Below are 27,246 nucleotides of genomic sequence, written 5' to 3'. Positions count from 1 at the left end.
TTTTGGCTCTTCCCTGTTAGACACATGACTTCCTGTCACATGGCCACATCGGGCACCTCATCCGCCCCTCCCGCTTGTCACTCACTCCGCCGCCGACTCGCGGTGTAGGTTAGCTGCTGTCTAAAGACGTTAGGTATCATTCTAAGTGCGAGTTTAGTTAGCTCCGAGCAATTCCGGCAACCACATACGTAGGCAATGGCGGCCACAGCCAGGGACCCTCCGCCGAACCACAGCGACTTCCAGGAGGTGGAGGACGCTGAGGACCTGTTCCCGGAGCTGGCGGGCGGCCCTCGCGAGGTGAGAGAGGGATGGGCTGGGCATCAAGCTAGCAGCGGACGGAGGAGAGCCTTTAAGATACTTTTTTTTTTTTTTTAAACAAACTTTGGCAGCCGACGACGCTATTTATTTTTGTGCCTCTCTAAACAAATCAGTTGTAAAAATTGTTAAATGAATAAAGGTGAGATAAACGTGACTACGGAAGCCGCCGAGGGTGTCCTGTTATTACGCGAATAAACAGGATACGACAGGTGTGTGCACATACGCGTGCCCGTGCGTCAGGTGACAGTCACGCAGGTGAAGATGGGGCGTGGGTGAATATGGAAATTCCTCTCCCATGCTTGGCTTTTGGGCGATATTCTCCAGTAAAAATGGGAAGATGTATTTATTTAAGCTCTATTTATCCAGGTAAGGCAATTGAGAACATATTGTCATTTACAATGCCGACCTGGCTGCAGACAGTAGAGTAAAACAACGCAAATTAAAAGCAAATGCATATATAACAAACTGCACAATGTGATATAGTTAAGTAGTTATATAATATATTACATTGCATCATATATTGTACATATTTGTTGGCGTTGTTCCAAAACCTGTCTAAATTTGGTCAATTTCATTTTTGTTCACAAATCAATACTATTGGTCAGTCCCCACATGGGTATGTTATTTTTACAAAATATTGATCAATCCAAAGTGTTAAAAATGGCTTGCACTCTTTGAAGATGCAATGTTAATGGCTCAACATGAGAATTACCAGAACATGAGGATGCGAGGATTCGCCCGACGCCAGCGATATGATGAATAAAAGGTTCATAACAGGTGCAGCGAATACGTACAGTATGAATGAGGTGACTTTTTAGTTGTTGTAGAGTGTTCCGGTTGTCTGGGGCAGAAAAGATGATCGACTGCTAGAAAGGAGAGTGCGGGTGGTGGTTTGCATTGGTGAGCAGAGATCTTAGATAGTGGAGTCTTGCCATTCATCCATTTTCTGCACCGCTTATCCTCATGAGGGTCGTGGGCGTGCTGGAGCCTATCACAGCTATCTTTGGGCGAGAGGCGGGGTACACCCTGAACTGCTCGTCAGCCAATCACAGGGCACATATAAACAAACAACCATTCGCACACACATTCACACCTACGGGCAATTTAGAGTCTTCAACTAACCTACTATGCATGTTTTTGGGATGTGGGAGAAAACTCATGCAGGCACGGGGAGAACATGCAAACTCCACACAGGCGGGGCCAGGATTTGAACCCCGGTCCTCAGAATTGTGTGGCAGATGTGCTAACCAGTCAGCCGCCGGAGTCTTGCCAATGAGTGTTAAATAGATAAACATGGACCACTGAATTTGTCTGCATGATTTAGCCTTCAGAATGTGTAATAAACCAGAAAACACATGTTCACTTATGTGTGATGTGTGATGTTTTACACAAAGTTTTAGAAATTTTCCGTATTGTTTTAGTCGTTTAGATCACTGTGAGTGATTCGTGTGTCACAAGAGTGTATATTGACAGGCAGAACACTTAAATGCCCTTCCACTAGATGACAAACCATACTATACGATACTACTATAGCTGTGTTTTGTGACATTTCTGTCCGGTCAATAAAGGTTGGGAGAAACTGGTTTAGATTGACAGTTCACTCCTTTGTTTCACTTTTTTGTGCCATCAGCACTTGGAATTCTTTCCTGCTCGTAATTGTCTTCCTGTTTTGTGTGTTTGTGCTGAGTCAGGAGTAAGGAAGCTCCTGGTTGTCAATCCCTTCTCTTGACCGGTTAGGAGCACATTCAAACAAAAAGTGTTATTACAGTGATCCCGCGCTATATCGCAGATTTTTAAGCCATTTTTTTGTGGGCTTTTACAGTATACAGTGATGTGGGAAAAAAGTATTACCCTTCTCAAATTTTTTTATTTAATTTTTTTGCATAGTTTCCACACTTTAATGTTTAAGATCATCAAGTAAATGTAAATATCAGATACAGATAACCCAATAAACATAAAGGGCCGTTTTTAAAATGGTGATTTTATTTATTAAGGAAAAAAAACTATTCAAAGGTACCGGGCCCTGTGTGAAAAAGTAATGGCCCCCTACACCTAATAATTGGTTGGGCCACCCAACCAATTACAGCAGCAGCAATTGAAGTCAAGTATTTTCTATAACTGGCAATGACTCTTTCACATTTCTGTGGAGATATTTGAGCCCATACTTCCTTACAGAATTGTTTTAATTCAGCAGCACTGGAGGGTTTTTGAGCATGAACGGCCTTGTTAAGGTCATGCCACAGCATTTCAATCAGATTGAAGTCTAGACTTTAACTAGGCCACACCAAAACATTATTATTTTTTTTTTTAAGCCATTCAGAAGTTGACTCGCTGTTTTTTTTTGGATTGTTGTTCTGCTGTAGAACCCAAGTGTACTTCAGCTTGAGGTCAGAAACTGATGGCCGAACATTCTACTCCAGGATTTTCTGGCCAAGAGCAGAATTCATTGTTCCATCAATCACAGCAAGTCGTCTCGGTCATGAAATGGCTAAGCAGCCCCAGATCATCACACTACCACCACCATGTTTGACTGTTGGTGTGATGTTCTTTTTCTGAAAAGACTCAAAATCGTCCGTAGGTATGAATGTGAGTGTGAATGGTTGTTTGTTTAAATGTGCCCTGCGATTGGCTGGCAACCAGTTCAGGGTCTACCCCGCCTCCTGTCCGCAGTTACCTGGGATAGGCTCCAACACGCCCGCGACCCTAGTGAGGAGAAGCGGTTTAAAAAAATGGGTGGATGGGCTCTCACCATGGTTTTGCTGGACTCCTAAAGCTATAGAAACGGCTTTGTCACCCTTTCTAGACTGATAGATGTCGATTACTTTATTTCTTGTCTGTTCTTGAATTTCTTTGGATCGTGGCATTTTGTTGCAGCATTTTGAGATCTTTTGGCTGACTTCATTTTGTCAGACAGGTTTTACAGTCCCCTCCAAAAGTGTTGGAACGCCATGGTCCAACACATGGTCCATTCCTTTATTTTTGTTGTATACTTAAGACATTTGGGGTTCAGATCAAAAGATGAAGATGAGACAAAAGTTCAGAATTCCAGCTTTTATTTCATGGTATTTACATCTAGATGTGTTAAACAACTCGGGACAGAGCACCTTTTGTTTAGTTTTACTTTTACTTTTTACCTGGGGGGGCCACTGTATTCCTATTTTTGCACCTGCCCCACCCGTCAAAAGTGCTGTCAGACACCGCTGTGCCTCATGCGTGTCAACATTGACAGGGGATAACCGCTGTGTGACACTTACACGCGCAGTCAGACGCCTCAGGTGCCGAAAGTCTACTACCTGTTGATTTTCTATCTCCGTGTCACTTCCTGTCTGTTTGTCCCACCTCAGGAAGTGGACCTAAGCGGGAAGAACTCCAACGGGCCCAAGCAGGACTTTGACCATGACACAGATGACCTGTTTGCAGGTAAGCACTCGTTTGACGATGTCATACTGTGGTCCTTTGAATTACCAGTTTAATTCATTCCATGACCAAGGTTTTAACTGAGTGTACTTGTATATCAAATCAATATTCCCCATTGACATGAATGGAAATGCCACAAATTCGTTCCAGCGTTCTTAAAAAAAAAAAAACTGCATTATTTGTTACGTTTTAATAAATAGAAATAGCAATGTATTGTATAAAACATCCATCCATCCATCCATTTTCTGAGCCGCTTCTCCTCACTAGGGTCGCGGGCGTGCTGGAGCCTATCCCAGCTATCATCGGGCAGGAGGCGGGGTACACCCTGAACTGGTTGCCAGCCAATCGCAGGGCACAAACAAACAAACAAACAAACAACCATTCGCACTCACAGTCACACCTATAGGTAATTTAGTCTCCAATTAATGCATGTTTTTGGGATGTGGGAGGAAACCGGAGTGCCCGGAGAAAACCCACGCAGGCACAGGGAGAACATGCAAACTCCACACAGGCGGGGCCGTTGAACCCCGTTCCTCAGAACTGTGAGGCTGACGCTCTAACCAGTCTGCTCTGTATAAAACATAATAAAACAAAATAAGACAAATGAGAATTCACATACTGTAGTATTTGTGTTGGATGTGTGTGCCCTTAAGGGATATGACCTAGTGAGTGACACCAGGTTACTGTGTACTTTTTACTCTTACTCAAGTAATTTTTTGGAGGAGTACTTTTTACTTTTACTTGAGTCACATTATTGTCAAGTAACAGTACTCTTATTTGAGTTCAATATTTGTCTACTGTACCCACCTCTGGAGCGGACATCCTCTATTGCTACTCTTACGTTTAAGCAACATTTTTGCTCATCAGATCAGCCAGTGTCGTATTTGTTGCACTGGTCTTTTGTATTTTCGCGTTGAGCTGATCCGCTCGTACGTCTTGTATTAATTAGGAAACGCGCCTACAATTATCTAATTAGTACACGGATGTTAATGTTAAATGTATTAAGCGACGGAGCGATGTTAGGGATTATGTCACAACACAAAATGAACCAACTTCAAATTCAGAAATGGCCAATAAAAACAGAAAAATATTGTACTTAATATTTTCCTGGAGAATGCATTTGGGATGAGCCTTTGAAGTTGTTAATAATGAAAAATAAAGTGAAATGATTTTAGTCAATTCTTTTCCAGAATGAGAGTGCTTAAAGAGGAGGCACAGCTTGAAGCAGGCATCAGGTGCAGGTGCAGGTGGAGATGGGCCTGCCTCAAGTTGGAGGCCAAAACAAAAAAGCAAAGAAATGAGGCAAATTTAATTCTTATCTTAAATTTGTACATCGACATGTACTTGAGCGGTGTAAATAAATCTTTTTCTGCGTGAAGAATTTAGTTTTATTTTGTCGTATTGTCCTCTTCAGTCTTTCAGATTGCTTAATTTACGTTAAAATAAAAGATCAAATCTCTGCGGGGACCTGGGGGATCCCTCCAGACACAGATGGCTACACAGATGGAACGTGATGTCCATCCCAAATAGCGATTGGATATAAGGACGCCCTGAACAGCGAGCCTGTATAGGTGTTTGATGCTGTGTACACAATATATTGTAGTTGATCACATTTCTTCAACCATAAAAAGATAGATTAAGAGATAAGGAAGAAGCAGATTGCTAAAGAGAGAGGATGCTGGCGAGAATTAAAGGGAATGTGTGGATATTAGCAAGGAAGCTGCCGGCTCCATTCATTTTTTAACGTACCGAGCGAGGGATCTACCTTGCATACATTCTGGTCACAAGCTATGCTTTTTCATCGACAGGCACATTATACATTATGACTATAGTTTAGCATTGATGTTAAACAACATTTGATGGTTTATGTACTATTTATATGGCTTGAGCCGAGGCGATGCGGCGGCACGGCTCGCAAACCCGGAAATGTACAGTATTTTCACCGTAGGGGAAAGCTTCTGTGCATTTTGATTGAATGTAAACTGGGACGTGAAGACACCGTGCAAAGGAGATTATAATTTTGAATCGCGTCAAAACCAGTGGTTGACCGATCGACCGCTCAAGAAAACCACACGACTGAACTATGGTGCAGTGTACGTGGTTAGGCAACTGTTTCCTTCGCGATCGACCAGACCAGAATGCTGTTTTGTGTTTTGCTTTTGTGGTTCCTGAAATGTTAAAGTGTTTCGTGTTTTCTTAATTTGTTTTCTGAAATGTTAGTGTTTTGTTTTTGTGTTTTATGAAATGTTAATGTGTTTCACAATTTGTTATATTGTTTTGCACTTCCAGGCCACCGTACATTACAGTACCTTTGTTAAATAAAAATTGTACTTAAGTAAATGTTTGAAGAAAACAGTTCTGAAAGATCAAATGCAAATGAATTGTACTGTAAAGTTAAATAAAACTGACCTGTCGTTAACACATGTACTGTATTAAAACAAAAAAGTTTAAGCCACTGTGACATTATGCAGTTTAATTATTTAATTCAGTGTGTGTGTGTGTGTCTGGTAGAGGCCACAGAGGAAGTGTCGCTGGACAGTCCGGAGAGAGACGTACTGCTGTCGGACGGACCCTCTCCTGCCATTACGCCCATCACGCCACCCACCTCCGTCCTCGCGCCACGTATAGGACATGCCCATGACGATATGTTTACACATTCCTCCTTCGACGAGGTAAACACCCACATCTATTTTTGTACTTTGACTTCCACATTTGGCGCTGTTTGCACCAATACAATGTTACCACTAGTGTCATTTGACGCCAGTTCACCAGTCAAAACATCACAAGGCAGACACCGTGACCGCACGCTAAGCCTTCGCGGGCCAATCAAAGGGACTCATGTTGTAGGTGAGAGGGGGCGAAATCAGCCGCGCGACTTGTGTTTACATGATAAGACTCCGTAAAAAAACAACAGCTTTGTCATGCAGTGTAGTTTGGCCAAACTTGGATATTTCAGCCCACTGCTAACTTGTTAAAACACCCTGGGGTAATTTACAGATATTTTTGTTGTTGTTTTGGTTTAAATATGCATTTTTTTGGTGTACGTTCTGTAATCTTTCGCACACGCATGTTGCAAAATAAGTATTTGGTCAATAACAAAAGTTCATCTCAATACTTTGTTATATACCCTTTGTTGGCAATGGAGAGGCTAGACTCAGGACAGAAGTGAGTATTTGCGAGCAACAGTATGGTTTCATGCCTAGAAAGAGTACCACAGATGCATTATTTGCCTTGAGGATGTTGATGGAAAAGTACAGAGAAGGTCAGAAGGAGCTACATTGTGTCTTTGTAGATCTAGAGAAAGCCTATGACAGAGTACCCAGAGAGGAACTGTGGTACTGCATGCGGAAGTCTGGAGTGGCAGAGAAGTATGTTAGAATAATACAGGACATGTACGAGGGCAGCAGAACAGCGGTGAGGTGTGCTGTCGGTGTGACAGAAGAATTTAAGGTGGACGTGGGACTGCATCAGGGATCAGCCCTGAGCCCCTTCCTTTTTGCAGTGGTGATGGATAGGCTGACAGATGAGGTTAGACTGGAATCCCCGTGGACCATGATGTTTGCAGATGACATTGTGATCTGCAGTGAAAGCAGGGAGCAGCTGGAGGAACAGTTAGAAAGATGGAGGCATGCACTGGAAAGAAGAGGAATGAAGATTAGCCGAAGTAAAACAGAATATATGTGCATGAATGAGAGGGGTGGTGGGGGAAGAATGAGGCTACAGGGAGAAGAGATGGCAAGGGTAGAGGACTTTAAATACTTGGGGTCAACCGTCCAGAGCAATGGTGAGTGTGGTCAGGAAGTGAAGAAACGGGTCCAAGCAGGTTGGAACGGGTGGAGGAAGGTGTCAGGTGTGTTATGTGACAGAAGAGTCTCTGCTAGGATGAAGGGCTAAGTTTATAAAACAGTGGTGAGGCCAGCCATGATGTATGGATTAGAGACAGTGGCACTGAAGAGAAAACAGGAAGCAGAGCTGGAGGTGGCGGAAATGAAGATGTTGAGGTTCGCTCTCGGAGTGACCAGGTTGGATAAAATTAGAAATGAGCTCATCAGAGGGACAGCCAAGGTTCGATGTTTTCGAGACAAAGTTAGAGAGAGCAGACTTCAATGGTTTGGACACGTCCAGAGGAGAGAGAGTGAGTATATTGGTAGAAGGATGATGAGGATGGAGCTGCCAGGCAAGAGAGCTAGAGGAAGACCAAAGAGAAGGTTGATGGATGTCGTGAGGGAAGACATGATGGCAGTTGGTGTTCGAGAGGAGGATGCAGGAGATAGGCTCTCATGGGAAAGGATGACGCGCTGTGGCGACCCCTAACGGGACAAGCCGAAAGGAAAAGAAGAAGAAGAAGAAGTTGGCAATGACAGAGGTCAAAGTTTTCTGGAAGTCTTCACAAGGTTTTCACACACTGTTGCTGGTATTTTGGCCTATTCCTCCGTGCAGATCTCCTATGGAGCAGTGTTGTTTTGTGGCTGTCGCTGGGCAACACAGACTTTGAAGTCCCTCCAAAGATTTTCTATGGGGTTGAGATCTGGAGACTGGCTAGCCCACTACAGGACCTTGAAATGCTTCTTATGAAACCACTCCTTCGTTGCCCGGGCGGTGTGTTTGGGATCATGGTCATGCTGAAAGACCCAGCCACATTTCATCTTCAATGCCCTTGCTGATGGAAGGAGGTTTTCACTCAAATCTCACGATACATGGCCCCATTCATCATTTCCTTTACACGGATCAGTCATCCTGGTCCCTTTGCAGAAAAACAGCCCCAAAGCATGATGTTTCCACCCCCATGCTTCACAGTAGGTATGGTCTTCTTTGGATGCAACTCAGCATTCTTTCTCCTCCAAACACAACAATTTTGGTTTTATCTGACCATATGACATTCCCCCAATCTTCTTCTGGATCATCCAAATGCTCTATAGCAAACTTCAGATGGGCCTGCACACGTGCTGGCTTAAGTAGGGGGACACGCCTGGCACTGCAGGATTTGAGTCCCTGGCGGCGTAGTGTGTTACTGATGGTAGCCATTGTTACTTTGGTCCCAGCTCTCTGCAGGTGATTCACTAGGTCCCCCCCGTGTGGTTCTGAGATTTTTGCTGACCGTTCTTGTGATCATTTTCACCCCACGGGGTGAGATCTTGCATGGAGCCCCAGATCGAGGGAGATTATCAGTGGACTTGTATGTCTTCCATTTACTAATAATTGCTCCCACAGTTGATTTCTTCACACCAAGCTGTTTACCTATTGCAGATTCAATCTTCCCAGCCTGGTGCAGGTCTACAATTTGGTTTCTTGTGTCCTTTGACAGCTCTTTGGTCTTGGCCATAGTTGTGGAGTTTGGAGTGACTGTTGGAGGTTGTGGACAGGTGTCTTTTATATTGATAATGAGTTCAAACAGGTAACAGGGCTTTAATACAGGTAATGAGTAGAGGACAGAGGAGCCTCTTAAAGAAGAAGTTACAGTTATGTGAGAGCCAGAAATCTTGCTTGTTTATAGGTGACCAAATACTTATTTTCCACCATAATTTGTTAATAAATTCTTTAAAAATCAGACAATGTGATTTTCAGGAATTTTTTTTTCTCCCCCCTCTCATTTTGTCTCTCATAGGTGAGGTATACACCTATGATGTTAAAACACCCTGGGGTAAACACACACAGTACTCCTGAAGAGTATTTTCTGCTTTTGTTGTTGTTGTGTCTTGCTATATGTTGTGTTATTGCTGCCGCTCAGGTAGAAGAAGATGAGTCCAGGTGAGGTATACACCAATGATGAAAATTACAGGCCTCTCTCATATTTTTAAATGGGAGAACTTGCACAATTGGTGCCTGACTAAATATATATAATACTTATAATATATATAATAAATATAATATTTATTGCCCCACTGTATACACACTCGCGTACACACAAACACGCATGCACTAAGAAACAACCATACACAGACACCCACATGCATACACACAAACTCACATATACCTACATACACGTACACACACACCCTCCTCACACACAAACACTGACACAAACATTTAGAAACACACATGCACACACATCTAAACAAACACACACACATCGATACAAACACAATGCATGCACATCAAACAAACACTTCCATGCAAACACACACTTGCACACACACAAAAACCTACACACTCACAAACACCCACACAGACACGCACACGCATGCACATGCTCATATGCACACACGCACACACACAGTACTCCTGAAGAGTATTTTCTGCTTTTGTTGTTGTTGTGTCTTGCTATATGTTGTGTTATTGCTGCCGCTCAGGTAGAAGAAGATGAGTCCAGCGACATCTTGGAAGTTCTCATCTCTGTGTCAGATCCTGAGAAAGTCGGTGAGTCCTTCATCTTCCCTCAATGTCCTCAACTCAAACCACGCTCCATGTTGCGTCATGTGAGCAAAATGGCCACCATTTCCTGTCACATGACCACGTTTCAATGTTTCCAGGTGACGGCATGAACGCGTACATGGCCTACAAGGTTACCACCAAGGTGTCGCCGTCTTCATCGTTGTTCAGGCTCCCCGAGTTCTCGGTCAAGCGTCGCTTCAGTGACTTCCTGGGCCTTCACGGGAAGCTGGCATCCAAATACATGCATGTGGGCTTCATCGTGCCCCCCGCGCCAGAGAAGAGCATTGTGGGTACGTTGCTGTGGCAACACAGATGTGTTCTTCAAGAGACACGTGTGATGTGTGTCATGTGTTGTGTGTAGGAATGACCAAGGTGAAGGTTGGGAAGGAGGACCAATCGTCTAACGAATTTGTGGAGAAGAGAAGGTTGGCCTTGGAGAGGTATGCTGATGATACGCGTTTACCTCTTTGACATCACGTTACTTCTGATGTCACAGGTAGTTAATGTGCCAAACTAGTTGTCTTTTTGATGTCACGTTCAGAACAATGTGACGACCGTTGCCTATTTGATGACACGTTCTTCCCATGATGAGATTTGTCACATATTCTGTGTGATGCCATGAACAAGTGTTGCGTCTTTGATGTAACATGTTATTTTGTGTTTTTATTACCTCTTTGTAGTCACCTTTTCAATGTGATGAGTTTTGTCACATTATGAATGTGATTAGCAAGTGTTGTCACGTTCTTAATGTGACGAACTACTGTTACCTTTTTGATGTCACATTCTGAACAGGGCGGCACTGTGGGCGACTGGTTAGCACATCTGCCTAACAGTTCTGAGGATCCGGGTTCAAATCCGGCCTTGCCTGTGTGGAGTTAGCATTTCCTCCCTGTGTCTGTGTGGGTTTTCCCCAGGTACTCCAGTTTCCTCCCAAATCCCAAAACATGCATGGTAGGTTAATTGAAGACTCTAAATTACCCGTAGCTGTGACTGTGAGTGCCCTGTGTGCGCCCTGGGATTGGCTGGCGACCAGTTCAGCGTGTACCCCGCCTCTTGCCTAAAGATAGCTGGGATAAGCGGTATGGAAGATGGATGGATGAATGTTCTGAACAATGTGATGGGCAAGTGTTGTCTCATTGATGTCACTTAAGCTGATGAGTTAGTGTTCCTTCTTAGATGTTCATAACATGATGAGCTAGTGTTACGTCTTTGATGTTACACGTATTAATGTGATGAATTTTATGTCACGTTCTGAACAATGTCATGAGCAAGTGTTGCGACTTTGATGCCACATGTTCTTCATGTGACAAACTAATGTTACCTCTTTGATGTCACATGGTCTTAACATGATGAATAAGGGTGGCACAGTTCACAAAATCTGTGGTTTGGTTCGTATTTCGGTTTTGTGGTCATGGTTTTCAGTTGGGTACATGTTGACTCTTAGGAAAATCAATTATGCCTTGGATAATTAGGTTAAAAGTGAAAGTATGTCCACAGCATTATTATTAATTATTAGTTATGTTATTATTGTATTATGATTATTTAAATATTTTTTTATTACTCAGAAATATATATTTGCTGTTCTATCTACAGTGGGTACGGAAAGTATTCAGACCCCCTTAAATTTTTCACTCTTTGTTATATTGCAGCCATTTGCTGAAATCATTTAAGGTAATTTTTTTCCTCATTAATGTACACACAGCATCCCATATTGACAGAAAAACAACGGAATTGTTGACATTTTTGCAGATTTATTAAAAAAGAAAAACTGAAATATCACACAGCCTTAAGTATTCAGACCCTTTGCTCAGTATTTAGTAGAAGCACCCTTTTGAGCTAATACAACCATGAGTCTTTTTGGGAATGATGCAACAAGTTTTTCACACCTGGATTTGGGAATCCTCAGACATTCCTCCTTGCAGATCATCTCCAGTACTGTCAGGTTGGATGGTGAACGTTGGTGGACAGCCATTTTCAGGTCTTTCCACAGATGCTCAATTGGGTTTAAGTCAGGGCTCTGGCTGGGCCGTTCAAAAACAGTCATGGAGTTGTTCTGAAGCCACTCCTTCTTTATTTTAGCTATGTGTCATGGTCTTTTTTGAAGGTGAACCTTCGGCCCAGTCTAAGGTTCTCAGCATTCTGGGGAAGGTTTTCGTCCAGGATATCCCTGTACTTGGCCGCATTTCCTTTGATTGCAACCAGTCGTCCAGTCCCTGCAGCTGAAAAACACCCCTACAGCATGATGCTACCATCACCATGCTTCACTGTTGGGACTGTATTGGACATGTGATGAGCAGTGCCTGGTTTTCTCCACACATACCGCTTGGAATTAAGGCCAAAAAGTTCTATCTTGGGCTCATCAGACCAGATAATCTTATTTCTCACCATCTTGGAGTCCTTCAGGTGTTTTTTTTAGCAAACTCCATGCTTTCATGTGTCTTACACTGAGGAGAGGCTTCCGTCGGGCCACTCTGCCATAAAGCCCCGACTGGTGGAGGGCTGCAGTGATAGTTGACTTTCTAGAACTTTCTCCCATCTCCCGACTGCATCTCTGGAGATCAGCCACAGTGATCTTTGGGTTCTTCTTTACCTCTCTCACCAATGCTCTTCTCCCCCCGATTGCTCTGTTTGCCCAGATAGCCAGCTCTAGGAAGGGTTTAGGTGGTCTCAAAGGTCTTCCATTTAAGGATTATGGATTAACCTTAACCTTGTCCAGATCTGTGCCTTGCCACAATTCTATCTCTGAGCCTCTTCAGGCAGTTCCTTTGACCTTATGATTCTCATTTGCTCTGACATGCACTGTGAGCTGTAAGGTCTTATATAGACAGGTGGGTGGCTTTCCTAATCAAGTCCAATCAGTATAATCAAACACAGCTGGACTCCAATGAAGGTCTAGAACCATCTCTAGGATGATCAGAAGAAATGGTCAGAACTCACCCGAGTTAAATATAGGAGTGTCACAGCAAAGTCTCTGAATACTTACGGCTGTGTGATATTTCAGTTATTCTTTTTTAATAAATTAGCAAAAAAATCAACAATTAAGTTTATTTTCTGTCAATATGGGGTGCTGTGTGTAAATTAATGAGGTAAAAAATTAACTTAAATGATTTTAGAAAATGGCTGCAATATAACAAAGTGAAAAATTTAAGGGGGTCTGAATACTTTCTGTACCCACTGTATGTCAGTGGCGGTAGAACAATTAAATACTTTGATGGCAAAAGGTCCAATGAACCTGTGTATCCACCTGTTGCGATTCATACAACAGCATAAGTCATGGCTTCTGAATATATCAGCTTTGTGTTCAACCTAAGAAGCCCAAATTTCACACGAAGTGCATTTGTGAGTACATTGATTATTATTATTTCAGTATTAATTTTGTCTGGTGGTTTACTGTGTGGTTGTTCTAATGTAAAATAGGTGCCCTTGGTTCAACAAAGGCCTACTGATGATAATCAAACGTGAATGAGCTCAGCTAAGTGCTCATGCATAAACTTCACTCTATAAACTTCATCTTTATGTTACGAGGAGCATCGAAATATGCTTCCAATCAGGTTCATAAATATTGGGACATAGACACAATTCTGATCTTTTTGGCTGTAAACCACACCACAATGGATTTGAAATGAAACAAACAAGATGTGCTTTAACTTTAGACTTTCAGTCTTAATTTGATATCGTTGATATCACATGGTGATGAACATTTTGTTTGAGGTCAGTCTTAATTAAAATGAGTTAATGTCACATGGTCTGAAAATGCTCTTTGTCTTTTGGTGATGACCATGTTTGATGTTCTTCAACGTGACATCCGGCTTTGTTATCACTTTCCTAACAACGTGATGAGCTCGTGTTTTCATTTTGACGTCGTTCTGAACGTCGTCTTTGATGTTGTGGCGCAGGTACCTGATGCGCACAGTACAGCATCCTGTCCTGCTCAAGGATCCTGACCTCGTTCAGTTTCTGGAGAGTTCCGAGGTAAACAAACAAACAAACAAACAAACATCTCTCACATTGATGCCCCCCTCCCCCATGGTGCCTGTTGGGACTGTGCTAACGTGCAGGGGGGCGTGGCCTATGAAATAAATGCCGGTCTGTCAGCAACTTAACAGATGAATTGTGGGGAAGCTTGAGCGAGCACGGCATCGTGTCCGGCCCACTTAATGAAACACAACCAGGAGGAGAGCTATAAATGAAAAGCACCCCCCTGGTCCCAAACCCCCCACCCTTCATTTAGCCTCCATCAATGAGGACCCCCGAGACCCACCTCTGCTTAAATGGCTTTAGGAAGGGGGTCACCACGTGCGAAAGTAAACTTTTCCAAAATGAAGAAAAATGAGCTGCTCTCTCGCTGACGCTAGGATTTAATCTGGAATGCGGAGGACATTGCAATCGCTTTGAGGGGTCGCGGAATGACGGGAATTAAAGAGGGAGCGAAGGGGACGAAGGAGGGGGGAGGGCAAGATGGCAACAAAGTGATTGTGTTGAAAGCGGGACAGCGGCGGCTAATTAAATGGGGAGAAACAAACGTCACAAGTCATTTCGTGTCATCAGAGACCACGACGCCAGTTTGCTCCATCGGGGGGCGCCGTCACACCACCGCTTTAGCTTAGCATCAGCAGTATACATTTAGCGCTAAAGTCTCTCTCGCTTCACACACACACACACACACAGATGTCCCACGGAGTCGTATGAGAAGAGCGTAATTTTCCGCGACTGTTTGTGCTTTCTTACAGAGACAACATCCCGCAGCCAGATAATTAGATGGCACCAGTGTCTGGCATGATATAAATAAAATATATCTCACACATTGATACAGCTGGCATTTATTGGCCTGTGGCTTGTACACTGAGCACAGAGAAAGCATGAAACTGTGGTAAAAGTGTGTGTTTTCACACAGCTATCCAGCATCCCGCAAATAGATTATTAGATGACCCCAGTGTCTGGTGTGACATATATAAAATACATCCTGTAAACCGTAACAGCCACACACAGAACCCAGAAAAAGTGAGAAATTGCTGGGACTGCGCACTTTCACACAGAGACAGGATCCCTTAGCCAGATAATTGGATGACGCCAGCATCTAGTGCGTAAATCAGTAAAGATGGGAAATCCACATATACCATTCACACAACAACAACAGCAACAGCATGCTGGAGTCAGATAATTACGTGAAGTCCAGGTCTGGTGTGACGTATAAAATAGTTGACAGTTGCTTTCAACACAACAGGGCGGGACAAGTTCGTGTCAGGTGTAGGGCTGAAACGATTAATCAAATAACTCCATTACAAAGAGGTATGACAAAAAAATTCTGCCTCAAAGTAAATACGTAATAACCTGTAATTGGATAAAAATGTATTTTGCAACAAACTTGAATGCCAAATTTATGTTTATCCGATTAATCGATAGAATAAACAATTCCAGAAATATTCGATACCTGCAGCCCTAGCGTTACACCCCGGTACTGACTTTGTGTGTGTGTTTTGCGTGCATGTTGCAGTTGCCGCGGGCCGTCAACACACAGGCTCTGAGCGGCGCAGGCCTCCTCAGGATGGTCAACAAGGCGGCTGACGCAGTCAACAAGATGACCATCAAGATGAACGAGTCGGACGCTGTGAGTTGCCCTGGGGGGCGGGGGAGTGGGGAGGTTAACCTTGTTACCGTGATGGAAGGCTTCGTGTGTGTGTGTGTGTGTGTGTGTGTGTGTGTCAGTGGTTCGAGGAGAAGCAACAACATTTTGAGAATCTCGATGTACAACTGAAGAAACTGCACGCCAGTGTCGAGTCACTTGTGTGTCACAGGAAAGGTATGTAATTGTGTGTGTGTCTGTCTGTGTGTGTGTGTAATATGGCTGACAAGTTTAGTCAACTAGTCACGACTATGTCAAAATTGTCGACAATTGATTTTATAGTCGATGTAGTTTATTTTTTTGAAGCTTTGTTTTTCTCTCAAAAGTGACAATCTGCCCATTGCTCACCACGCTCGCGTCTCTGCTTCTGGTCGTGACGCACATGCGCAGTAGTGGCTATCTGGCGTCTTTCTGATGATGCACATGCGCAGTAGTTGTCATCTGGGTTAGCCATGTGATGTACCCGGCTAACAGGTGTTAGCAATGGAGCCCAAAATTTCATCAAAAATATTAAAGGCGAGTGCGATGCAGAAGCTGTGAGACAGATTGTGCATAGGTTTGGTTTGGAGTTTTTAATTTTGACGTTTGAGATCTGATTAATCTGATTTAATAGACTTGCTTTTTTTTTTTGTTACCAGGGTTGAAAACAGAATTGGTCAAGGCAATTTAATCCATAGACAGATATTTATGATGATGTTACATCAAAGTCTCATATACTGGTACTTTTGATTCAGGCTGCAACTGCATCCTCCATTACTAGGTTGACCTAATAAAAACATTTAAATGACAAATATTGAAGCCAGAATGTATTAATGATTATGACTGTTGCACGGTAATGTTCTTGACAAAACTTTGAAAATTGTTCTGGAAGTGAATTTTTATATGTTGGCAGCTCTGTATATGTGTATATGTGCTCGTTGTGTGTGTACGTGTCTACGTAAGTTTGTGTAAACGGGTACATGGGCTCGGATATGTACGTGCGTGTGTGTGTGAATGTTTTTTTTATGCATTACTTGCGTGTATTCCTGTAACTATATTTGTGCGTGTGTAAAAAATCTGCACTTGTGTATGTGAATATTATATCTCAATGTGTATGTTTGTAAATATATGCACATGTACAGTATTGTGTGAGATAATGTACATGTATTTATCTTTGTATTTAATGTTGACGAAATCGTGAATAAAGTAGAAAAGGTGCACGACTTCCGCTGTAGTCATTTCATTGTCAGTGTGTGTATTTGTCTGCCCCCACACAGAGTTATCTGTGAACACGGCGCAGTTCGCCAAGTCGGCGGCCATGTTGGGCAACAGCGAGGACCACACGGCGTTGTCCCGAGCTTTGTCTCAGCTGGCCGAGGTGGAGGAGAAGATGGAGCAGCAGTACCAGCAGCAGGCCAACGCTGACTTCTACTTTCTGGCTGAGCTCCTCGGAGACTACGTGCGCCTCCTCGCCGCCGTCAAGGTGTGTCATCAACACGTATATTTACACGTATCCTCTTCTTCTTTTTGCTATTTACGCTGCATCTCTTCCAGTAGAACTTAGTGCTGTGTGGAATGCCGTGGCACCAGTGGATACTAAACCAGGGCTCTACACTAACCTTTGCACGAGTATCACGAGTGCAAGCAACTTTTTCAGTTAGTCGCACCAGCAAATGATTTGGTCGCACCATTTTCTGAGGAGGTACAGCATGACCATGGCATACCATAGTTTTGATTGACAGTGACTCAAGATATTTGCAAAATACAGTGGGTACGGAAAGTTTTAAATGCCTTAAATGTTTCACTCTTTGTTATATTGCAGCCATGTGTTAAAATCATATAAGTTCATTTTGTCCCTCATTAATGTACACACAGCACCCCATATTGACAGAAAATATTTGCAGATTTATTAAAAAAGAAAAACTCAGCCGTAAGTATTCAGACTCTTTGCTGTGACATATATTTAACTCGGGTGCTGTCCATTTCTTCTGATCATCCTTAACATGGTTCTACACCTTCATTGGAGTCCAACTGTGTTTGATTATACTGATTGGACTTTATGAGGAAAGTCACACACCTGTCTATATAAGACCTTACAGCTCACAGTGCATGTCAGAGCAAATGAGAATCATGAGGTCAAAGGAACTGCCTGAAGATCTCAGAGACAGAATTCTGGCAATTCACAGATCTGGCCAAGGTTACAAAAAAAAATCTGTTGCATTTAAGGATCCTAAGAGCACAGTGGCCATCCAAGATGGTGAGAAATAAGATTCTATGGTCTGATGAGACCAAGATAGAAATTGTTGGCCTTAATTCTAAGTGGCATGTGTGAAGAAAACCAGGCACTGCTCATCACCTGTCCAATATAGTCCCAACAGTGAAGCATGGTGGTGGCAGTATCATGCTGTGGGGGTGTTTTTCATCTGCAGGGACAGGGAGACTGGTTGCAATCGAAGAAAAGAGGAATGTGGAAAACCTTCCCCAGAGTGCTCAGAACCTCAGACCGGGCTGAAGGTTCACCAGGTTTCCAACAAGACAATGACCCTAAGCACACAGCTAAAATACCGAAGGAGTGGCTTCAGAACAACTCCGTGCCTTTTTTTGAATGGCCCAGCCAGAGCCCTGACTTAAACCCAATTGAGCATCTCTGGAAAGACCTGAAAATGGCTGCCCACCAACGTTCACCATCCAACCTGAAAGAACTGGAGAGGATCTGTAAGGAGGAATGGCAGAGAATCCCCAAATCCAGGTGTGAAAAACTTGTTGCATCATTCCCAAAAAGACTCATGGCTGTATTAGCTCAAAAGGGTGCTTCTACTAAATATTGAGCAAAGGGCCTGAACACTTATGCCTGTGTGATATTTCAGTTTTTCTTTTTTAATAAATCTGCAAAAATTTCAACAATTCAGTTTTTTTTTCTGTCAAAATGGGGTGCTGTGAGTTGCGGTGAGTTGGGGTGGGGGGAGTTTACCAGCTTACCTGACTTTACAAGGTAGGTGAGGGCTAGCTAGCTTGCTCACCAGTCGTCCAGATGAGTTGAGCATTTAAAATAAAGTAGTGGGCCAGCTTCAATATAGGTACGTGGTGGCCACTGGGCAGACACAATCGCATAGTGGCCTGCCTGTGATGCGCACGTGGTGCGCATGTACGCGACAGTGCTGTGATAATAGCGCTATGCTGCTGGAAGAAGCAGTCAATTATGTTGCAGCAGGCTGGAACTCATAACAATGATTGACACGGCGTCCCAGCTCTCTCTCGCTCTCTCTCTCTCTCTTTCATTCAATCTCCCTCAATCTGCTCCTCCAGAAAGGAGATTGCAGTGGAAAAAAGGCAACTTTCAACAAATAAAACATGCACTCGCGCAAATACGACAAGATGAAATTTGTAATCGCACAAGCTGAAAAAAAAGGTTGCAGTCTCAACCCCTGTACACAGAAGAAGTGCAACTCCAAATTCAGACTTACCTGTAAAAATGCGATATAGTGGGGACGCGAACAATTATCCACAATATAGCAGGGGTCCACTGTATGACATACTGTATATAATACATGGATGATTATATGATGTATGTGTATGCAGGCCGTGTTTGAGCAGCGTGTGAAGGCCTGGCAGAAATGGCAGGACACTCAACTTCTACTGCAGAAGAAACGAGAGGCCGAAGTTAAACTGCAGTTTTCAAACAAATCTGACAAAGTGCAGCAGGCCAAAGACGACATCAAAGAGGTAACACTAACACATCACCTTGTTGAGAACATGTAGCTTTAAAGAGGTAGCACTAACTCTTACATCGTCATGTATATTGCTATATAAATCTGTTATTATTATTACAGCTGTGATATCAAAGAGGTACTGTAACACTAGCATGTAACAATGTTAAAGGGACTGAAGTCAATTTTGTTTTGTTTCTGAATACATTAAATATGTTTGACGATACAGTATGTGCTGAAAACGTGCAGACTTAAGAACAATTTAGTACTGAATTGTTCAGATTTAAGTTTTTCACCGTCTCAGTTGTACAGATATCTTTGGGCGGGGCTAAAAACTAGCCTGGAGACGAAGGGTGGGAATTTGTAAGATTTGATCCAAATCAATCCCGTTGTAGATTCTTCTTATCGATCCAATCAATTCTCTTTTGGGGCCATTTTCACCGGGAAAATTTTTTCGGTGACTGGCTTGAGAGGGCCAGCGTCAATAAGTACGTGGCGGCCGATACCACGCAAAGTGACATTATGCTGGGAAATAAACGCATCGTTAAGGAGAACCGGCATTTTTGGAAGTGTACAATTCCAATGAAATCAGTCAATTGGACCCGGTTCTAAGTCGGAACCAGTTTTCGATTCCCAAGCCTACCGGTGACACATACAGGCTGGGGCATATACTTTCTGGCATGAGTCGGCCCTCACCATTATATAACTACAGAGCGCCATGTGTGGCTTTTAGGTGCAATTGCGAGTTACTTAGTAATAATAGCTTGGCCAATCTCTTCCACTGCATTGTGCAGTTATTGACCAAGCTATGCCTACAACCTGAAACATGCATCTTCCCTGAAGTATTATGTTATTATATAGTCAGTTATTTATGATTTTTTACAAATTATTATTTAGTTATTCAGGCTACAGTGTCTCTGTTGTAATAAAACTGTCTCTACATTATTGTGTGTTTAGAATCAGAATCATCTTTATTTGCCATGTATGTCAAAAACACACAAGGAATTTGTCTCCGGTAGTTGGAGCCGCTCTAGTACGACAATAGACTGCCATTTTGACAAAAATACGTTTGAGACATAAAGAGATAAAACACAGTATGGAGAGACACTGAGCACTGAAAGGTTACCGGTAATGTGGTAATGCTGATATAATTACAGTACACTACCAATTCAAATGGCAAGAGACAAGAAGCTGTTGGAATGTCTGCTAGTTTTAGTTTGCATTGATCGATAGCGCCTACCTGAGGGAAGGAGCTGGAAGAGGTGATCACCAGGATGTGGAGGGTTCAAGAGGATTTTGCATGCTCTTGTCTTAGTTCTGGCAGTGTGCAAGTCCTCAAGGGTGGGTAGGGGGTAGTAGGGGGCAAGAGTATGCCATGTAACAAAACAGATAAAGGAAATATTAGTGTTGTACAGAGTTTTTCTGGTGGTGTATGTTTGTTTTGGCTTAGAAGCAAAAGTTCCTGACAAAATCTAAATCTTCCTGACAAAATATCCATAATATTCCTGAGAAGTGATGATAGGGGTTGGCATCTCTGAACACGTGACACTAAAGTGTCTAAAAAGTAACATTAGCTTTTCACATTCTTAGAACATGTTACAGCAAAGAGGTATCACTATTGCAATAAAATTAATTCTTTATCCAAGAAGAGTTTACTTCCTGTCTATGTGATTAAAAAAACAAACAGCCCAACATGGTGGTAGCGCTAAGCCTGCCCCTCCCAAACTCTGTCCGGTACGTCCAGTGGAATGAAACAAATGCACCTTTGCTACTCACTCAAGTGAAAAGTTTTTGTTTTTGCGGCTGAGGAATTTTACCAAGAGAAGAAGAAAAAATACTTTTATTAGCCCGTCAGCACACAAATTCACCCTGCGAGCTGTCTGTCAGTAAACACACACACACACACTGACTGTCGGGGGTCCGCTGTTAGTGGAGGAGCCGTGGGAGGGAGGGGGGCGGGGACTTTGTTGTTGCTGTCAAAAGTTGACGTTTGTCAGTAGAGTTACAACAAGCCTTTATTTACTACGCATGGACACGCCTCACGCAACTACCAACAACACACACACACAAGAACACACACATGCACACACAGACACACACAGTCATACTTCAACTTGAAAAAAAAATTCCTGAGGGCCAACGTGACCACCTTAATAATGGAATTGAATTAATGTATTTTTCTGTTTTAATTTATTTTAAGTATATGTAATTGTAATAATAAGCTCATGGATTATATTTCTAAAAATATGATCAAGGAGGTAGTAACTATATTTTATGTTAATGCATTATTTATTTAATTTTATAATTATAATAATTTCATAATAATAAATAATAAAATATCACAATCAAATTGTTAAAAACGTGACATCAAAGCAGTAATAAATAAAAACAATTAGATTTTAAATTAATGTATTTTAAATTTAATTGGTTTTAGTAATTTAATGATAATAAATATTCAAAGCTCATCAATCATATTTCTGAAAATGTAACACCAAAGAGTTAATCATTTATAATAATGATGATTATTTTAATTTATCCATCCATTCCTTTTCCGTCCCGCTTTTCCTCACTAGGGTCACGGGCGTGCTGGCGCCTATCCCAGCTGACTGGGCGAGAGGCGGGCTGAAAGTGTGTGACTTCAAAAAAGTAATAAAGATTAATTCATAATAATGCCAATAATTCCATATGCTCACAACAAGCTAGTTTAAATGTATAAAACATCACACTTGAAACTGAACTGAAAGTTACGCTCGTTACATATTTGTAGCAGTTTTTTTAATTGGTACAGCGACTGAAATATGAAGTATTTAACATGTCATCATTTTTCTCACTAAATATACTTTCAAAGGTGCTATTGACCTGAAAATTTGTCTGCAGCCAAAATGCCCCCTGGGGGCCATGCATGAAAATGGCATCTGCTCCTTTTTTTAATTTTCTAATACATTTCAGCAGTTTTTGAGGCACTAATAATGATTTTCATATTTTTTAAATTTGCTTGAATTTTTTTTCCCCTCCCCATCATGCCCCGCTGCACCAGGAAATTGAAGAGGTAGGACTTGAAGCTCTGCCCACATAAAGCTCTTTTTTTTTTTTTTTACTTGTATTCAGTATTTATCACATTTTCATCATATTTGGATCACTCATTCATCAATTTTGTGTCACATCTATTTTTTATCACTTTTTTGCCATATGTATTTTTCTCATTCAGTTTTCTCACATTTTTATCAATTTATTTCATTTTTATTGTTTTAATTTTGTTTTCATTGGATTGTCTAATCAGATTTACATCATATTTCACATTTAAATTGTCTGTATTTTATATTTTCACCATAATTTTACTCTTCATTAATTTTTGTAATCAGTTTCCTGTATTTCTCCTATCATACTTTTACCACATGTCATATTTTTACCTCTTATTTTTTTTAAATCAAATTTTCATTATTTTCATTTCATAATTTTTGTTTTAGTTTCATTTTCATTAGATTTCTAAATTCCATATTTTTATCACAAAAAAAATCCCATTTCATATTACTGTAATTTCATAATTTTATCTAACTTTCATATTTTATCTTTATCATTTTAAAATTACATTTTCATATTTTTACTACGTTTATCACGCTATCATAATCAAAATATATTTTTAGATGGATCATTTACATCAGCTGCTGCTGTTTCAATAAAGAAACAACCTGGGTTTGATAGTAACAGTCATTAAATATTAAATAAATCATTGTTAAAAAGTGTTATGGATTTGATATTTTAATTACTATAGGTAAATTCTGAATGTTTTCATAATCAGGTTTCATAGCATTGAAAGGACCATTACAACAAAATATGTTTCAGTTGACAATTCAACTGTTAAACTCAGAACGCGTTTGAATATTGGCATATTTATGTAATAATAGTTGCATTTGTGCCGGCACAGTTCTGGGGACCGACGTTCAAATCCTGGCCCCGCCTGTGTGAAGTTTGCATTATTCTCCCCATGCCTGGGTGGGTTTTCTCCAGGCACTCAGGTTTCCTCCCACATCCCAAAAACATGCGTGGTAGCTTGATTGAGGACTCTAAATTGCCCGTAGGTGTGAATGTGAGTGCGATTGGTTGTTTGTTTCTATGTGCCCTGCGATTGGCTGGCGACCGCTTCATGTACCACAGGAGGTAGCTCGTGTACCGCTAGTGGTAGTAGTACCACACTTGAGAATCACTCGCCTTAGGGGCTACTGAAGTTTGTTGGCACTAATGATGCTAGCGACGCATTTTGTGTTTGGCATTGTGTTGCAGTTGGAGGACAAAGTCCAGCAGGGCGAGCGCGACTTTGAGCAAATTTCCAGAATCATCCGGCGAGAAGTGAGTCGCTTTGAGGTGAGCTGCCACCAAACAACAGGACTGCCTGTGCCACGCCCACTTTTGCATTCGTAAACAACCTTGTTGCCGTTTGCTTGACCGCAGAAGGAACGAGTCAACGACTTCAAGAACATCATCACCAAATACTTGGAAGCCCTCGCACTCACGCAACAACAGGTAGCATACTGTATATTTGTATTACACTTTTATAACTATAAAATATTTTTTAACACGTTTGTTTCATTTTCGTCTGTAAAATATTTTATTACTCTTTTATTTCTATAAGAAATACAGTGAAACACTTTCATTATACTTTAATATCTGAAAAATATATTTACAAATATTTGAATACACATTTGTTTATAAAACATTCAAACTATTTTATTATACTTCTATATCTGCAAATTAAAACGTTTTATTGCGCTTTTATGGCTACAACATTTTAAAACACGTTTTATTGCACTTTTATATCTAAAACATATTTTGAAACACTGATATTCCACTTTTATTTCTATAAAAATATATTGAAACACTTTTCATTACACCATCATATCTCTGAAAATATATTTCAACATGTTTTAGTTTACATTTATATGTACAAATATATTAAGTCGTTTTATTGCACTTTTATGATATAAATGTATTTTACTTTATTATTCTTTTATAGCTCTAAAAATATGTTTCAATACGTTTTATTTCATTTAATATCTATCCTGCTATACTGGGTGATTGAAAAGTAACTCCCTATTTTTAAGTACTAATTTATTTCTGAACTATAATTCTTACAAGAAATGAACATGAGAAGAAAGTGTATTGCATGGAGTTTTATTTCAAATTCTATTTGGGCGCCAGCATTCGCCACCAGTTTCTCAAGCCGCCTGGGAACCGCATTAACTGATTTCACAAGGAACTCTTGTGGGATGGAAGACATAACTTCTCCTATTCGCCCTTCAAGTTCTTCCAAAGTCATTGGTTTGGTAGAATAGACTTGCTCCTTTAATCATGGAACATACACAAAAAAAATGTGAAAAATATTACAACATATAAATAAATTATAAGTATTTTAAAATAGGCAGTTACTTTTCAATCACCCTGTATTTAAACAATTTTTTTGGTTTAAAAATCTATTTAAACAAGTTTTTCACATTTTTATAATATTAATAATAGAATATCTTACACATTTTTACTCCACTTTATCTAAAAAAAAAAAAAATAATTTTTTAAAGTATTACATTTTTTAAACATTTTATTACACTTTTACAGCTTTTAGAATGGATTTTTTTCACTTTCATATATATAAAATAGCTACATATAAAAATCTGGAATCATGCTTTTTATTACACCTATTTCTATAAACATGTTTTATTCTACTTTTCTACCTCTAAATATAAGAAATATGTTGTAGTATACTTTTGTCTATAAAATATATATTCAAACGTTTCAAATAACAAAGATTTTTAACACTTAGGTCTAAAAGACACTATTTACTTTACCTTATTATTCAACTAAGTTACATACAACTTTTGAGTAATTATTTTAAATGATACTAAATATACACGTTTGTATATGTAACCATTTTTATTATACTTATGTATTCACAAAAGCGTTTTTTTAATACCAGGAAACAAAAGGTTTACTGATTTATGTGCAGGCTTAAAATATATTTAAACCATTTATTATGCATTTTCACTTTTTGCCCTTTTATACAGTGTCTCAGATAAAAGTGATACTATATTAGTTTTTCCTTAATAAACGTACTATAATGATAATATTTGTGTATGTGTTTGTGAACAGCTGATTAAGTACTGGGAAGCGTTCTTACCAGAGGCCAAGGCAATCTCATAGATCACCCACAATGCACCTGGCCTCCTTGTTTCTGCACTAACCAGGAGCTCACATGCTAATTGAACCCCCTGAGACCACATTCTCCTCCTCTTTTTTCATCATCACGTGACTGGGGCGGAGCTTCTTTTTCTTTGTTTTGAATGCACCGCTGGCCCAAGACGACGTCCACTTTTTGTGTTCGTGAAGTCAGAATCTTTGTGAACTTTTCTTCTTTCGCCAAACTTTCTTGTCTTGTTCAGAGACAACCGCATAAAAATGAAACGTTACATTTTTAAAATAGGCCGTATTAGTTTACTAGCTAATTATTCAATTGTAAACAATAATTTTAAAACGCTTTTAACATCTACAATTATCCCCATTTCTTTTAGAAGTTTCACTCTTTGGCAATGACGGCTAATGTGCTAGCCGGTTAACTAATTGGTAACACTAGCCACAACACAATGCTGAATTTTAGATGTAGCGTTAACCTTTTTCCAATAATTCTGCCTTTTGGGAGAATTTTTTGAACATTTATTTTTATTATATTATAAAATTTCTAGTTAATGTTAGCTGGCTAACTAAGCGCTAATTAGCTCGTGGCAGGTTGTCCAGGTGAAAAAATGCTACCGCTTGTCACTTTTAATGCCTCCCAACGCTAGCTCCATCGCTGCTAGCACTACAGCAGCATTGAATTGTTAACGTAAAGTCAACTTTTCTCTCTGATTTAGCTTCTCATGCTAATCAAGGAGTATTTTACTTTTGGGAGCAGCTAATCTAATCATGCTAATTTATTATGACAAAAATGTGAACTGAGAAAAGGCGTCCGCCAGTTTTCAAAAACATTGCTAAGTGGGGACAAGTGCTCAAAATGCCTTGGACTTGATGATTCTCATTTTTTTTACGTTAACCACTTAAATGCCTCGCTAACTTGCAACTTGGTAGTGCGGCCTGCCTGCCCCTATGATCTTAATACACTTAAAATGTTTGTAATTAATCAATACATGCATGACGTCTATTTATTATTCAATTTCTACACTTCTACAAGGCATTCACGCCGAAGATGCTAGACAGCTAACTAATTGCTAACTAGCTTGCGGCAGGTTACTCAGTTGGAGAGATGCTAGCGCTAGTCACTTGTAACACCTCCCCACACACGCTGGATCACCAGTGGTGACTTTTTTCTCATCTCTTTGAATTAACGTCACACGCTAATCGAGTTCGACTGGTGAGACGGTGTTTTCTTTTTTTTGGAAGCAGGTAAACGAATCAACAAAATGCTAATTCATGTCGCTAAAATGTAAAAAGAAGAAAGCTGTCCAATATTTTGTGAAGACGTTGCTAACGGGAATAATGTTTGGAAAAATGTGACAGACGAAGCCTCAACCTTGACTGATTTTGTATACTATAATACTATGCTAACTAGATACTGACTGCGAGATTATGTAACGATTGAAGAGCATATTTTAATGAAATAACATTGAAATTTTTCACCGCTTTGTCTTATTTACCTGATTTAGTTTTTCCCCCCACCCACTAATTTGATTTGATTTGAACAGTTATTTTTATTTTTGCCAATGATGAAGTTTCATATTTTGCAACTTTGCTGTGAAATGACATTTACTTGTGACGGAAAAGATGAAAATAAAGAATGTATCCTCATCA

At 40.7% G+C, this 27,246-nt stretch overlaps 1 protein-coding gene across 1 annotated transcript; it reads left to right on the top strand.

The window, feature by feature from the left end:
• Positions 1–42: 42 nt before the first annotated feature.
• snx2 (sorting nexin 2) lies at positions 43–27,246 on the top strand. The gene is made up of 14 exons (XM_061769152.1): positions 43–297; positions 3,663–3,738; positions 6,247–6,407; positions 10,026–10,092; positions 10,206–10,397; positions 10,469–10,547; positions 14,004–14,079; positions 15,602–15,715; positions 15,814–15,907; positions 16,987–17,192; positions 19,289–19,432; positions 23,698–23,778; positions 23,866–23,937; positions 25,555–27,246. Exons 1-14 carry the CDS (start codon positions 196–198, stop codon positions 25,603–25,605), a joined length of 1,515 nt encoding a protein of 504 aa, XP_061625136.1. The 5' UTR covers positions 43–195; the 3' UTR covers positions 25,606–27,246.

This window comes from Phyllopteryx taeniolatus, chromosome 3 (assembly GCF_024500385.1).
Source record: "Phyllopteryx taeniolatus isolate TA_2022b chromosome 3, UOR_Ptae_1.2, whole genome shotgun sequence".
Lineage (NCBI taxonomy): Eukaryota > Metazoa > Chordata > Actinopteri > Syngnathiformes > Syngnathidae > Phyllopteryx > Phyllopteryx taeniolatus.
The sequence above is the reverse complement of the archived record's forward strand: the minus strand, read 5'-3'. Positions and strand labels throughout refer to the sequence as shown.

Excerpts from the sequence above, each read along its gene's own strand:
- snx2 (XM_061769152.1), top strand. The coding sequence starts at position 196 with ATGGCGGCCACAGCCAGGGACCCTCCGCCGAACCACAGCGACTTCCAG. Across the intron at positions 10,548-14,003 it reads AGAAGGTTGGCCTTGGAGAG|GTACCTGATGCGCACAGTAC; the intron begins GTATGCTGATGA and ends GTTGTGGCGCAG. Across the intron at positions 23,938-25,554 it reads TCGCACTCACGCAACAACAG|CTGATTAAGTACTGGGAAGC; the intron begins GTAGCATACTGT and ends GTTTGTGAACAG.